Here is a 15,711-nt window from a genome sequence, read left to right on the forward strand (position 1 = left end):
CAGCCTAAATGAGCAATTCAATGGTTCTGATTTATACTTTGCTCATTGGTTCTGATGCCCTGCATTGATTAAAACTTCCATCCTATGCTTTGCTTTAGAACAACCTTGAGTGTGATGTGGTTTTTATCACTGCGATGTGGCTTATATCCCCAAATTTGGCAGCTTTTCAAGGACAGCTCATCTTCTCCAATGCATTTTGCCTGTTTTTTTTTTTTTTGTCTTGCCTCTTCCCAAACCAACAACTTAACATATCATTCTGCCTCTTTTGCCTCTGCAATGAGTACTTTATCATCCTGGTTAATTTAATTTCCCCTTCAGCCCCACCATCCTCTAACCATCCTAACCAACCAATCACTACCATCCTCTAACTTCCCTGTCCGCCCTTCATGTAAATTCAATTACCAATGCTCACGGCTAGTGACTCAACCTTGAGTCTGAATCATACAGCATGGAAACAGGCCCATCAGCCCAACTCGTCCATACCAATCACAACCTAAATTAGCAACATTTGGCCCATATCCCTCCAAACCTGTGCCTTCCCTTGTTTCCCTTGCCCTTCATTTCCCATTTCCTTGTACCTCTTGCCCCATCCTCTTAGAAACATAAAAACATAAAAAATAAGTGCAGGAGGAGGCCATTCAGCCCTTCGAGCCAGCCCCGCCATTCATTTCCTCATGGCTGATCGTCCCCTATTAATAACCAATGCCTGCCTTCACCCCATATCCCTTGACTCCACTAGCCCCTGGAGCTCTATCTAACCCTCTCTTAAATCCATCCAGTGATTTGGCCTCCACTGCCCTCTGTGGCAGGGAATTCCATAAATTCACAACTAGGTGAAAAAGTGTTTTCTCACCTCAGTCTTAAATGACCTCCCCTTTATTCTAAGACTGTGGCCCCTGGTTCTGAACTCACCAAACATTGGGAACATTGTTCCTGCATCTAGCTTGTGCAATCCTTTTATAATTGTATATGTTTCTATAAGATAACCCCTCATCCTTCTAAACTCTAGTGAATACAAGCCTAGTCTTTTCAATCTTTCTTCATATGGCTGGCTCGCTATCCCAGGGATCAATCTCATGAACCTACGCTGCACTGCGTCAATCACAAGGATGTCCTTCCTCAAATTATGAGCCAAAACTGTACACAATACTCCAGATGTGATCTCACCAGAGCCCTATACAACTGCAGAAGAACCTCTTTACCCCTATACTGAAATCCTCTTGTTATGAAGGCCAACATTCCATTAGCTTTCTTCACTGCCTGCTGTACCTGCACGCCAACTTTCAGTGTACAAGGACACCCAGGTCTCGCTGTACCTCCCGCTTACCTAACCTTACCCCATTGAGATAATTATCTGCCCCTTTGTTTTTGCCGCCAAAGTGGATAACCTCATATTTTTCTATATTATACTGCATCTGCCACGCATCTGCCCTCTCACTCAACCTGTCCAGGTCACCCTGCAACCTCCTAACATCCTCTTCACAGTTCACACTGCCACCCAGCTTTGTGTCATCCGCAAACTTGCTCTCCTAATTCCCTCTTCCAAATCATTAATATATATGGTAAACAGTTGCGGCCCCAACACCGAGCCTTGTGGCACTCCACTTGCCATGCCTGCCATTCTGAAAAGGACCCGTTCAATCCTACTAATTGCTTCCGATCTGCCAACCAATTTTCTATCCATGTCAACACCCTACCCCCCAATACCATGTGCTATAATTTTAGTCACCAGTCTCCCGTGCGGGACCTTATCAAAGTCTTTCTGAAAGTCTAGATACACTACATCCACTGGCACCTCTTCATACATTTTACTTGTCACATCCTCAAAGAATTCCAGAAGTTTAGTCAAGCATGATTTCCCTTTCATAAATCCATGTTGACGGACTAATCCTTTTACTGCTACCCAAATGCCCCATTTTTACCTCTTTAATAATTGACTCCAGCATCTTTCCCACCACCGAAGTCAGGCTAGCTGGTCTATAATACGCCGTTTTCTCTCTCGCTCTTTTCTAGAAAAGTGGGATAACATTAGCTATCCTCCAATCCACAGGAACTGATCCTGAATCTATTGAACATTGGAAAATGATCACCCAGTTTGACCTGGTCACCCTTATTCAAATCTCCAAATCTCCAAACTCATTAGCTCTTCCAAACCCACTACCTGTTCCCTCGACCCTCTCCCCACTCTCCTGCTGGTCCTGCCTCCCCGTTCTCTGCCCCTACCTCACTAATCTCTTCAACTCCTCATTGTCCGAAGGAATTGTCCCCTCCGCTTTCAAAACTGCTGCTGTTACACCAATCTTAATGATCCCTCCTCTCTCATTAACTACCGCCCAATCTCAAACCTCCCCTTTCTTTCAAAAACCTTGGAGCGTATTGTTGCGTCGCAACTTCATTCCCACCTCCTTGCGTATAATCTACTTGAACCCCTCCAATCTGGCTTTTGCCCCCTCCATAGCACAGAAACTGCTCTCCTCAAAGTCTTCAATGACCTCCTCACCTCTGCTGACACTGGTTCCCTCAACATCCTCATCCTCCTCGACCTGAGCGCAGCCTTCGATACAGTGAACCATAACATCCTGCTCACCAGACTCAAAGACCTCGGCATTGAAGGCTCTGCACTCAGCTGGCTCCGTTCCTACCTTTCCAACAGATCCCACTTCATCTCTCTCCACAACCACACCTCTGCTTCAGCCACAGTCACTCAAGGCGTTCCCCAAGGCTCCGTACTCGGCCCCCTCCTCTTCATCATCTACATCCTCCCTCTTGGTCAGATACTTCAACCTGGACTTCCACTGTTACGCTGATGACACCCAGATCTACCTCGGCACCAAATCCCCCCACAATCCCCCCCTCTCTCCCATATCAACCCCTGTTTGTCAGCTATAAAAACCTGGATGCAACATAATTTCCTCAAACTCAACAGCGATAAGACAGAATTCCTCCTCATAGGCTCCAAAGCCACACTCAGCAAAATCAATAACCCCACTCTCACCATCGACGGCACCACTGTCTCCCCAAGCCCGCAACCCTGGCGTGATCTTTGATTCCACCCTCTCCCTTGAGCCTCACATCCGCCATGTCATTAAAACCTCCTTCTTTCATCTCCGCAACATCTCCAAATTCAGACCTTCTCTCACACCTCCCGCTGCTGAAAGACTCATCCATGCCTTCATCTCCTCCCGACTGGACTACTGCAACTCACTTCTCCTTGGCATCAGCTCCACCTACACAACCGACTCCAACTGGTCCAGAACGCAGCCGCCCGACTCATCACCCACACCAAATCCTGGCATCACATCACTCCAGTCCTCAAACAACTTCACTGGCTCCCATCTCCCACCGGATCAACTACAAAATCCTGATCCTCACCTACAAAGCCCTCCACCATCTGGCCCCCCCATATCTCACTGACCTCCTCTCCCCCTACCAACCCTCACAGTCCCTCAGATCCACATCAGCCAGTCTCCTCTCCATCCACAAGTCCAATCTCCGCAGTTTTGGGGACAGAGCCTTCTCCAGGGCAGCTACCAGGCTCTGGAACTCCCTCCCCCAACTGATCCGCAATTCCGTGTCCCTCACCATCTTCCAGTCCCGCCTCAAGACCCATCTCTTCACCTCTGCCTATCCTTAGCCCCACGTCCCCCTCCCTTTTCATCTGTGCATTAATGGCCTCATATTGTGTTTTGTATTGAATTCTGTCTTTACTTTGTGTACTAGTCATGTCTCGACTATTTATTTTATTCCCCTTGCATGTTTTTCCTCTACCTGCTAAATTTTTGTAAGGTGTCCTTGAGACTCTTGAAAGGCGCCCATAAATAAAATGTATTATTATTATTATTATTACCAATGCGTCCACTATTTCTAGAGCCACCTCCCTGAGGACCCCGGGATGCAGACCATCAGGCCCAGGGGATTTATCATCCTTCAGTCCCATTAGCTTACCCAATACTATTTATCGCCTAATGAAAATTTCTTTCAGTTCCTCTACCCCCTTAGATCCTCTGTCCTCCAGTACATCTGGGAGATTGTTTGTGTCTTCCTTAGTGAAGACAGATCCAAAGTACCTATTCAACTCTTCTGCCATTTTCTTGTTGCCCATAATAATTTCACCCGTGTCTGCCTTCAAGGGACCCATATTTGACTTTGCTACTCTTTTTCCCTTAACATATCTAAAGAAGCTTTTACTGTCCTTTATATTCCTGGCCAGCTTCCCCTCGTACTTCATCTTTTCAGCCCGTATTGCCCGTTTTGTTTCCTTCTGTTGTCCTATGAAAGTTTCCCAATCCTCTGGCTTCCGGCTAATCTTTGCTGGGTTATACATCTTTTCTCTTAGTTTTATTCTATCCCTAACTTTTCTTGTCAGCCACGGTTGCCTCCTACTCCCCTTAGAATCTGTCCTCCTTTTTGGAATGAAATGATCCTGCGTCTTCCAGATTATGCCCAGAAATTCCTGCCATTGCTGTTACACCGTCATTCCTGCTAGGATCCCTTTCCAGTCTACTTTGGCCAGCTCCCCTCTCGTGCCTTCATAGTCCCCTTTGTTCAACTGCATAACTGCCACTTCCGATTTAACGGTCTCCTTCTTAAATTGCAGATTAAAACTAATCATATTATGATCACTACCTCCAAGAGGTTCCTTTACCTCGAGTTCTCTTATATCTGGTTCATTGGACAACACTAAATCCAGAATTGCCTTTTCTCTGGTCGGCTCCATTACAAGCTGCTCTAAGAATCCACCTTGGAGGCATTCTACAAAACTCTCTTTCTTGGGAGTCCTGAATCAACCTGATTTTCCCAGTCTACCTGCGTATTGAAATCCCCCATCACCACAGTGGCATTACCTTTGTTGCATGCCAGTTTTAACTCCTGCTGCAACTTACACCCTACATCCGGGCTACTATTTGGGGGTTTGTAAATAACACCAATTAGTGTCTTCTTGCCTTTACAATTCCTCAACTCAATCCACAGTGACTCTACCTCGTCTGTCCCTATGTCTTCCCTCGCAAGTGACTGAATTCCATCCCTCACCAGCAGAACTACCCCCCCTCCTCTGCCCACCTGCCTTTCTATAGGATGTATAACCCTAAATATTAAGTTCCCAGGCCCGATCCACCTGCAGCCACGTCTCAGTAATCCCCACAATGTCATGTCTACCAACCTCTAACTGAGCCTCATGCTCATCTACTTTACTTCTTATACTTCGCAAATTCATATACAATACCTTTAATTCCTTACGCATCTCACCTTTCACATCGATCCCTATTACACTTGGCCATACTCTCCTATCCCTTTGTGAGCTTCCTTTCCCGTTAATTCTGGGGTCATTAACCATCCCTTTACACTCTTTCTCTTTAACTCCATCCTCGACTATCCCATTTGACACCCCACCCCCCCTTATTCAGTTTAAAACCACCTGTGTCACAGTGGCAAACCTGCCTGCCAGAATGCTGGTCCCCCACCTGTTAAGATGCAATCCGTCCCTTTTGTACCCTTACTCCAAAACAGATCCCAGTGATCTAAGAATCTAAATCCCTGCCCCCTGCACCAGTTTCTCAGCCACACATTCAGGTCCCGTATCTCCCTGTTCCTGCTCTCGCCAGCACGAGGAACTGGAAGCAAACCAGAGATAACAACCCCGGAGGTCCCGCTTTTCAGCATTTTTCCGAGCTCTCTAAAGTCACGCTGCAGAATATTCATCCCCTTCTTTCCAACACCGTTTGTGCCAACATGCACTACCACTTCTGGCTGTTCGCCCTTGAGGATTTTCTGCACTCTGTCCGTGACATCCTGGATCCTGGCACCAGGAAGGCAGCACACTATCCTCGAATCCCATCTGTTGCCGCAGAAACCCCTGTCCGTACCTCTCACAATGGAGTCTCCAACTACAATGGCGTTGCCTGACGTTGGCCTCTTTGGTTTTGACTCAACAGCCCTTTTTGCTTCGTAAGCCAGTCCGCCGCTCAGTGTGATAACGTCTTCTGTCCCGACGGCTTCTAAGTGGGCGAACCTGTTCACAAGAGGTACAACACCCGGGGACCTTTGCATTCCCAGTTTCCCTCCCTTTCTCACGTTGATTCTGAAGTTTACCGCCCATAAATGCATGTTTTTTCCAGGGTATATAATAAAGCTTTATTTCAGACTCAGGTCCATATAACACATCATACATTATAAGGAGATACAAAAAATACATTAAAAATTGCATATTAGCCTATAAGATATACAAGCTATTGCACCAATGCCATCTTAGCCTAGAAGTGAATCTATAGCAGCTTTTCAGAGGGCTGACTAGGGCTTCAATTATGTGGTTCTCTGACTTGTCCAGGCGACACATAAAACTAAACATCAGCTGCCTTAAGAGTGCCTCACAGGTTGTACCTCTAATGGACACAAACAATTGACTGGCACTATGCCACCTAGGGACACGAAGCAGCAACCTCATTGCATCATTGTATGCTACCTTGAGCCTCTGCATACTCTTTTTCTTATAATTAGACCACTATATGAAAACTATATCATTTTTAACCTGTTTAAGAAGGAACTGCAGATGTTGGAAAATCGAAGGTGGACAAAAATTCTGGAAAACTCAGTGGGTGAGGCAGCATCTATGGAGCGAAGGAAATGGGCAACGTTTTGGGTCGAAACCTGTTCTTAAATCTCGACAGCCACAGATTACTTAACTATTTGCAGGCAATTTAGGCTGACCAAGTATTAAATTCAAGAGTTGTTGTAGAAATTCTAGGTTGTAAATACATTAGAAAATGTGTTTTAGAGATACTGAAATATTTACAGAACCAATGTTTTGAGATGTTAACACTTTCTGCAGTCACTGCAAACTGCATTGCAAATTTAATCAAGTTTTTCTTGCTCTTTAATAACATAAATTAAAACACAAACATTGTGTTTCTTATGCTGATGGTCATTCTAAAACATCTGTGTCCTTTAGGAATAACACTTATCTCAATGGCACTCTGTGCAGATGCAGCTATTGGAAATGTACAAGAGAAAGCAATGAAATTGCACAATGGTTCAAATTCAGAAATGGTAGGTAACTTCAATTACTAACTGGTTGTCCTGTTATATCAGTAGCTTTGTAACAGCATTACAGAGTGCATCCTTTTCACTTTAATTAAAGATTATTAACTAATCTGTATTCTGCATACTCTGCATTTTGTATTTTGATCAAGATGGTTTTTATTTTATTTTAATGCACAATTCAACATGAACATAATATAATATATGTTCAATATTGAATATAATATTGAACATATGGAAAGTTATTTTTCTGTGAAGGTTAATCACTGGACTAGGTTTGGCATGAATAGATGTCACAATAATGGGAGTGAAGCAAGAAATTGTCCATAGGCTGCAGAGAACTTGACACTTGGAAAGAACATTGTCTGCAGTAATGTTCTTTGATAGGGTGGAGCACTGTGCAGTTCAGGCTGCCACACTGTAGGAATGATTCGCTTATGATGAAGAGAGTGCAGAGGAGCTTCACCAGAATGTTGCCCAGGTTGGTGCCGTTAGTAATGGGAAGAGATTAGATAGGCTGAGCTTGCTTTCCCTGGAGCAAAAGAGGCTGAGGGGTGACCTTATAGAAGGATAAAATATTATGAGAGGTATAGAAAGGATAGATAAACAAAATATTTTTCCCCAGCGGAGAGTAAATGTCTACCCCTTGTCATTTGTTGACCATACCAGATTCCCCATTATCAATGTCCTGCATCAACCTCATAAATACTGTTCTGATGAAAATCTAAAGTGTTAAGGAAGGAACCGCAGATGGTGGTTTAAACCAAAGATCGGCACAAAATACAGGTGTAACTCAGTGGGACAGGCAGCTGAGCTACCCCAGTATTTTGTGTCTACAATTTAAAATGTTAACTCTGTTTCTGTTAACTCTGCCGTTGCACATCAGACAGGCCCCCTCACTGTCCATCTTCAAAATCAGTATTAAAACACATTTATATTCCTTGGCTTTTGACCCTGTTTGAGACTGCTCCTGCTTTAGTGCTTTTAATGTTTTTAATTTTATTGTTTTTACTCTCTCTTTTAATGTTTTTATTGTCGTGTAATAATTTTTTGTCCATGATTAGTCATGTACAGCACTTTATTGCAACAGTGGTTGTTTTTAAAGTGCTCTATAAATAAAGTTATTATAGTTATTATTTCTCTCTCTGAAGTGCTGAATATATCCAACATTTTCTGTTCTTATTTCATATAAATATTGTGGCTAAAACAGCAAGTCAAGGGGTGGGTTTCCTTCAGAGATTGACAGCCCTTAACCTCTCCTCACAACCCATACCTCTATATAGCAAATATCACAAGTTTGATGGAATACTCAACACTTGCAAGGATGAATGCAGTTGCAATAATTCTCAGGAGGCCGATATCCAGATGAAACAGCCTGCTCGATTGCCACCCAATCCATCACCCAAACCACTCATTTCCCTCACTATCCCATACCAGGAGTGCAGTGGGTACCATCTGCAAATTGCACTGCAGTTATTCACCATGACTACTCTGGACCTCCCAAATCACTGCCAACAAGAAGCATAGGATTTTTGGACGAATGAGAACACCATCATCTGTATATTCCCCTCCAAGTTGCATACCATGTTCACATAGTGAACCATTCTTTTGTCATAGCGCGGGACGTCAGGGTGGTACAGCGGTAGAGCTGCTGTCTTATAGCGCCAGTGCCCCGGGTTCAATCAAAGCAATTTTTTACAGATCCTGGAAATAAAAGAAAGAAATACTGGAAACACTCAGCAGATTAAGCAGCTTCTGCGAAGGGGAAAATGGTTAATGTTTAAGGTTGAAAGTGTTTGAACGGAACCATGAAATGTGAGAAATAACAACACAATAGTGTAGAAGGCATTGCTGGAGCTTTATAATCCTGACCACCAGTGGTATCTATGTGCAGTTTTCACATTCTCTATGACTGCATGGGATTCGAAAGTCAAGTCAAGAGTCCAGATATGCCACCTGTCCCGCTATGTTACTCCAGCATTTTGTGCCTATCTTCGGAGTAAACTGGTATCTGTAGTTCCTTCCTACACATTAGTTCCCTTCTATTGATCACATCGTAATTTCTCAGCGCATATCAATCAATATGTGACTCACCAGTTATGTGTGAATGTGTTCTACTGGTGTGAGTCATCTTATTTATCCAACTTTTATACGAAGGATCAACCATTACTTATCTCAGGGATTTCTTGCTAATATAAGAGTCATGTATTGAAAGGAAATTCGGATCAAACCATATATTTTCAGCAAGGTTCCAGGTGTTTGCCTTCTGGCACCTTTGTTGCCTCACATTTATCACTTGCACCGTTCTCCAGTTTGTATACCAGTATAAGTAACGGCTTTCATTTTGAACAGCTGCACATCCAGGATTGTTAATGTACATGTCTCCTCTTGCTCCTAGGTTTTATATTCCTATTCAATAGGTTTTGTGTATATATTAATGGGTTTGTTTTGTACCCGTGGACTGAGCCCTGCATTTGTCTTTTGTTCTCAGGTAAGTCTGCTTATCCATATATATTCTTAATGTCTGCCTTTAAACGTAGTTCAAAGAAAGTGAAATGTTTATGTTCATCCAATCGGACATTTTTGATTAAATGATTAAAACTGCTCCATCCGTGTTACACTTAAAGTGCATTTTGTTTCCAATTCTAGTTTGCTTGCATGCTGTATGATTAATGATCTAGATTCTGTGTACTAGTTTTCCTTATTTAGGATGTGTTTGTGTTCTATTTTGCCTTTTACTGTTGTACAGAAACTCACTGCAGTGATGATTGACACATTATGGATAAAATTTGGCTGAACAAAGTGAAGTATATGAATTACTTAAATCCAATGAACCAATTCTCCATTGTATTCCTCTTCAATGTCTTTCCATTTTACACACCTTTACTCTAGTGGGCAGGCAATGTTCTGCAGTTATTACAGTTCTCGGGTGCTTTGCCAAAATGATATGAACCTGTAGTGTATTAAAAAATACAAAGCATCAAAGTTAAACAATCATTATCCTTGTCCATAAGAAAGCAGGAAATGAAGCTATTATTAGACCAATCAGATTAATGAGAATATGAAGTGTAGTTTCAAATCACTAATAAACAATTATATAGAAAGCTGTTCAGTTTAAAAAACTGTACAGACAGGGAATTGTAACAAGTATCCCTGCCTCTTGTCTCATTGGGTATTGTGGTACTGATCCATTGAAGGAAACTGTTGTACAATAAATTGTGAATCCACACCAATATTTAAATTCAAGTCAGCAACACTTCTTCATGCAATTTGATTTAATGTTATATTTCGGTGAGGGGGAAATTTGAGCCCAGAACAAACATTGAGTAAAATCCACCACTATGTTTAAATGAAGAAAGAAAATACTGTCGATGCTGGAAGCAGGCCATGCAGTATCTGTCGAGCACAAATTCTGTTTATTTCACCATTGATGCTGCATGAACTGCTGAACATTTCTGGTATTTTTGTTTCTTCTTGCACATTTCTCTGTGGAGTTTTTGTTTTGGCAAAAAGTTTCCCTTTTACGTTTGTGTACCAATATGTATCAATACCTTAAAAATGCTTAAATTTACACAGTTCAAGAGGAAGACGTAATGATCGATAATCCCTCTTATAAATGTTTTCTGCAACAATCCACTTGCAAGGATGCCATTACTTACTCTCAATTCTTCCGTCTGTGCCATATCTGCCCCCAAGATGAAACTTTCCACTCTTGGACATCCAAGATGTCTTCTTCCTTCAGTGAATGTAGTTTCCCACTGGCTTTAATTCCTTGGTGATAAAAGATATCTCAGTCCCTGCTGAAGTCCAAAGTGCATTTTATAGAACTGATATTTAAACATATGGTTACAAAACTGATTTAACCATATTTTTTTAAATAAAGTAGGTTGATAAAGGCAAGCTGGTACATTGAGCCTGTTTTATTTCAGCTTGTTCATTTTTGTACAGTATGCTCCCGATGGTTCAATTCCCTCCTGCCAGCTGTACAGATATACAGTCTAGTTGAAGTGGCACAATAAGGTTGTATTTTTTGCATGTTGAACATCATACCATTTTGTAATAAGTTTATAAGAAAAAAAATAAGACTGTCAGTACAATTTTCAGCATAACTGTCCACATGTGATTGTGGTCCATAACACACATTTCTGAAATTCAATTGTTGAATAATGGTTAATATCCCTTAATAAGACATCTCAAAGGCTTTTGATATTTGCATTACGGTATTCGTGATTTTTATTTATTTATTATTTATTTATTTGATTCTTTATGACAATATTGATTCCAAATGACAATTAAATTGATTCTTTATTTCGAACAGAAGAAAAGAATAAAAAGCAAGTGTGAAACAGCATACAAAAAACAAAACAAGAATATTTATAAAGTGTCATAAACAATATCTATAAATAAATGAAATCGTATGTGTCCGAAAAGGAGCAGGAAGAAGCCAAAGCTTATTAATTCCCACCCCTTATTCAATTGCTTATAATTATCTTATACAAATATAGCAGCTATATGTACACCATATGTACACAAGCAGCTATATGTACACCAAATTATTTACATTTATACACTAATCAAATATTTACAAAGCCATACAACAAAGAGAGAAAAAGAAAAGAAAAGAAAAAACCCTCATATACTATACGGTATCTTAGTCATATATACAACCCATCACCCTATAATCACCCTTCCCAATACAATCAGTATAACAAATATCCCACTCACAATCACCTATCCTCATCCCAATATCCTTTTAAAAAAAGTGTTTTTGTACATCTTTTTAAACTGAATTATGTTTGTGCTAAGTTTTATCTCCTGTTCCAGACCATTCCACAAATTCACCCCACAGATTGCTATGCACATACTTTTAAGAGTTCAAATTGATCTCTGGATTTGTGTCAGCTAACTCACTTAAGGTTTCATTGGCAGTGTCCCTCATCTATTTTGCCTTTCCAATGCCAGCTCCGTTCATTTCATTCTACCAACTGCGTTTATGATTCTTTTGTAGAAAATAAAGTTACACTAGGTAAGTAAAACAGAAAATGCTGAAAGCACTCAGGTGTGGAGAGATAAACAGAGTCGTTTCAGGTCGAAGGCCATTCATCAGACCTGGGGAAAAGAAAATAAGCTAGTTTTAAATTGCAAGAGGAAGGAGGAGGCATGGATAGGACAAAGGGATAAGAAGTGGCCAGGATTGTCATGGGGGTAACTTGTAAATAGGTTTATTAGGCGAAAGGTTAGAGAGATCTGCTGGAGCTATCCTACTGTAGCTATATATTTCTTAACTTTCATGTTTCTTTGTCTGTATTCTCACCCTCCAGGCTGTACCCTCAATTCATATATCTTATGCTCCTTTGTTTAGTTTAGAGATACAGCATGGAAAAGGGTCCGTTAGCTCACACACTCCATGCTAACCCGTTCACATTAGTTCAGTGTTATCCCACTTTATCACCCACTTCCTACACACTAGAGGCAGTTTACAGAGGACAATTAACCTACAAACCACTCATCATTGCTATATGGAGGAATCAGGAACACCCAGAAGAAATCCAACAGTCAGGATCAAACCTAGGTCTTTAGCGCTGTGAGGCAGCTGCTCTACCAGCTATGTCTCTCTCTATCCAATGCCAATAGCATATCAACCATGTAATATAGTTTACTGATTAGTTCCATGGCAACCCTGGTCTCACCTTATCGGAGTTACTCCCTTTCTCCTAATCACCTCCCCACTTCACTGCAGTTTAAACTTATAACATGTTTGCTTTCATTCCCAGCTCTATTGAACCGAGATCAAGGTGAAATGTTAACTCTGATTCTCTTTCTGCAGATGCTGTCTACTCGCCCGAGTGTTACAGCATTTTCTGTTTTATTTCAGATTTACAGCATTTGCAGTGTTTGCTTTTCAAATAATTGGTAAATGCTTTTATCACACTGCTGTAAACTAGGATGAGGATTAATGCTTCCCCGACCCCAATGAATCACCTTATTGCACGATATTCACTCCTTACCATCTCACCCACAACTTTTGATAATGTGGTTATAGGTTCCACAAATGCTTCAGCGTTCCATCAATGCATACACTTTCTATTCCTTCAAATCCATAACCTTAAGCCTATTTTGCAATTCGATAATGTACTACACTCATTTACCAAGAATTACAAAGAAAAAAAGAGGGAAATTGTGAGCAATTTTGGGCACCATATCTGAGGAAGGATGTGCTAGCTCAGGAGAGGGTCCAGAGGAGGTTTACAAGAATGATCCCAGGAATGAGCAGGTTAACCTATGATGAGTGTTTGTCGGCACTAAGCCTGTACTCGCTGGAGTTTAGAAGAATGAGGGGGGACCTCATTGAATCATACAGAATAGTGAAAGGCTTGGATAGAGTGGAAGTTGGAGAGGATGTTTCCACTAGTGGGAGAGTCTAGGACTAGAGAACATAGCTTTAGAATTAAAGGATGTGCTTTTAGGAAGGTGATGAGGAAACATTTCTTAGTCAGCAAGTGGTGAATCTGTGGAATTCTTTGCCACAGAAGGCTGTTGAAGCCAAGTCAGTGGATATTTTTAACATTTTTTGGAGATAGATAGATTTTTGATCAGAGGTTATGGGGAGAAGGCAAGGGAATGGGGTTCGGAGGGCGAGATAGATCAGCCATGGAGGCGTAGACTGAGTTTAAGAGCAGTTTCGGAATACAACTCAGCTAATATCAAAAATATTTTTACTCCAGATGACTAGCATTCCTAACCTACAAGGGAGGTGGTTTTAAATGCACTTTAATAACACTATGCAGCATGTAAATAGCTTAGCACCTTCATGGGCCAAAATTACAATCTATATCTGCGCAAGCAGTTTTTAAATGTTCCTAAAGGAAGGGAGATATGGAATATATTTTCCTTTGTACTGACCCTCTCCCACTGCACCCTCTAATTTACAGTTAAGTTTTGCCTTATACCTCGTCAGTAAGTACAGTGCCCTCCATAATGTTTAGGAAAAAGACCCATCATTTATTTATTTGCCTCTGTAATCCACTATTTGAGATTTGTAATAGAAAAAAAATCACATGTGGTTAAAGTGTACATTGTCAGATTTTAATAAAGGCCACTTTTATACATTTTGGTTTTACCATGTAGAAATTACAGCAGTGTTTATACAAAGTCCCCCCCATTTCAGGGCACCATAATGTTTGAGACACAGCAATGTCATGTAAATGAATGTAGTCATGTTTAGTATTTTGTTGCATATCCTTTGCATACAATGACTGCACAAAGTCTGCGATTCATGGACCACCAGTTGCTGGGTGTCTTCTCTGGTGATGCTCTGCCAAGCCTATATTGCAGCTATATTTAGCTTATGCTTGTTTTGGCGGATAGTCCCCTTCAGTTTTCTTTTCAACATATTAAAGTCTTCTACGGACAGTGGTCACTGACAAATCCTCACCTGACTCCTGAAGAGTGTTTCTGATCTGTCGGACAGGTGTTTTAGGGTTTTTCTTTATTATAGAGAAGATTCTTCTGTCATCAGCTGTGGAGGTCTTCCTTGCCCTGCCAGTCTCTTTGCTATTGGTAAGCCTAAGTTTTGGCTGATGTTTCTAACAGTTTTATTCTTGGTTCTCGGTCTTATAATGGCTTCTTTGATTTTCATTGGCACAAATTTGGTCCTCGTGTTGATCAACAGCAATAAAAGTTTCCAAAGGTGGTGGAAAGACTGGAGGAAAGACCAGGTGCTGAGGCCTCTCTTATACCTGCATGAAGGAGGCAATTAAACACACCTGTGAAGCCATGTGTTCTGAACATTATGGTGCCCTGAAATGGGGAGACTGTATAACTGTATCACTGCTGTAATTTCTACATGGTTAAACCAAAATGTATAAAAATTGCCTTCATTAAAATCTGACAATGTGAACTTTAACCACGTGTGATTTTTTTTTTGCTATTACAAATCTCAAAATGTGGAGTACAGAGGCAAATAAATAAATGATGGGTCATTGTCCCAAACATGGAGGGCACTGTTTGCTTCCTGTTATGTTGCCACTATTAAATTCAACATTTATCCAGTTTCTTGCGGGGTTTTTTGAGGCTCATTTTCTCTGAATTGCTACTATCCTCAATCGAATAATGCTTGAGACTTGATATCAATTAATCAATAATTACTAACTTATCTGGTCTGGTAAAGTTTTGAACTGTTGATATATGTATTACAAATCTTTTTTTTCAGATATCAGTGCCAGTTGCTTTGTTTTCCATGCGAAGGGCAAGAATTAATACAAATTAGTTCATTGACTTAGCTTGGAAATTTTACTCTTCCAAAGACTAATGCTTTACAAACTTTCAAGTTACTTAATGGCCAGTGTCACAGTGTAGAAATGTGACACTGGCCATTGTTGAAAATATCCTGACCCTGTGTAGTTTGACATCATTAATGACCTGTAATGTTTGGTTTCCATATTTGTTTTACAGCATCCAATGCAGACCTATGGATATGCATTTATGCTTTCATTGACGGGATATTTTGGAATTTCCTTCGTACTAGCCTTGATAAAGCTTTTTGGTGCACTAGTTGCTGTAACAGGTAATATGCAATTCATATTTGTATTCACTATTAAGGTTTACTACAATGTCAAATTGGTTGAAAATGTTAGATTGAAGCCTGCCAGCCAGTTGTAATTGTAAGCAAAAGCT

The 15,711-nt window shown here is 41.0% G+C and overlaps 1 protein-coding gene across 1 annotated transcript in view; it reads left to right on the top strand.

Annotated features, from left to right (window-relative positions):
• slc35b3 (solute carrier family 35 member B3) overlaps positions 1-15,711 on the top strand; it is a 42,085-nt gene that overhangs the window by 14,598 nt on the left and 11,776 nt on the right. The window contains exons 5-7 of the mRNA XM_055634793.1: positions 6,947-7,044; positions 9,434-9,526; positions 15,490-15,601. Of these exons, the coding sequence (XP_055490768.1) occupies positions 6,947-7,044; positions 9,434-9,526; positions 15,490-15,601 (303 nt within the window). The remainder of the gene's footprint in view (positions 1-6,946; positions 7,045-9,433; positions 9,527-15,489; positions 15,602-15,711) is intronic.

This window comes from Leucoraja erinacea, chromosome 4 (genome assembly GCF_028641065.1).
Source record: "Leucoraja erinacea ecotype New England chromosome 4, Leri_hhj_1, whole genome shotgun sequence".
NCBI lineage: Eukaryota > Metazoa > Chordata > Chondrichthyes > Rajiformes > Rajidae > Leucoraja > Leucoraja erinaceus.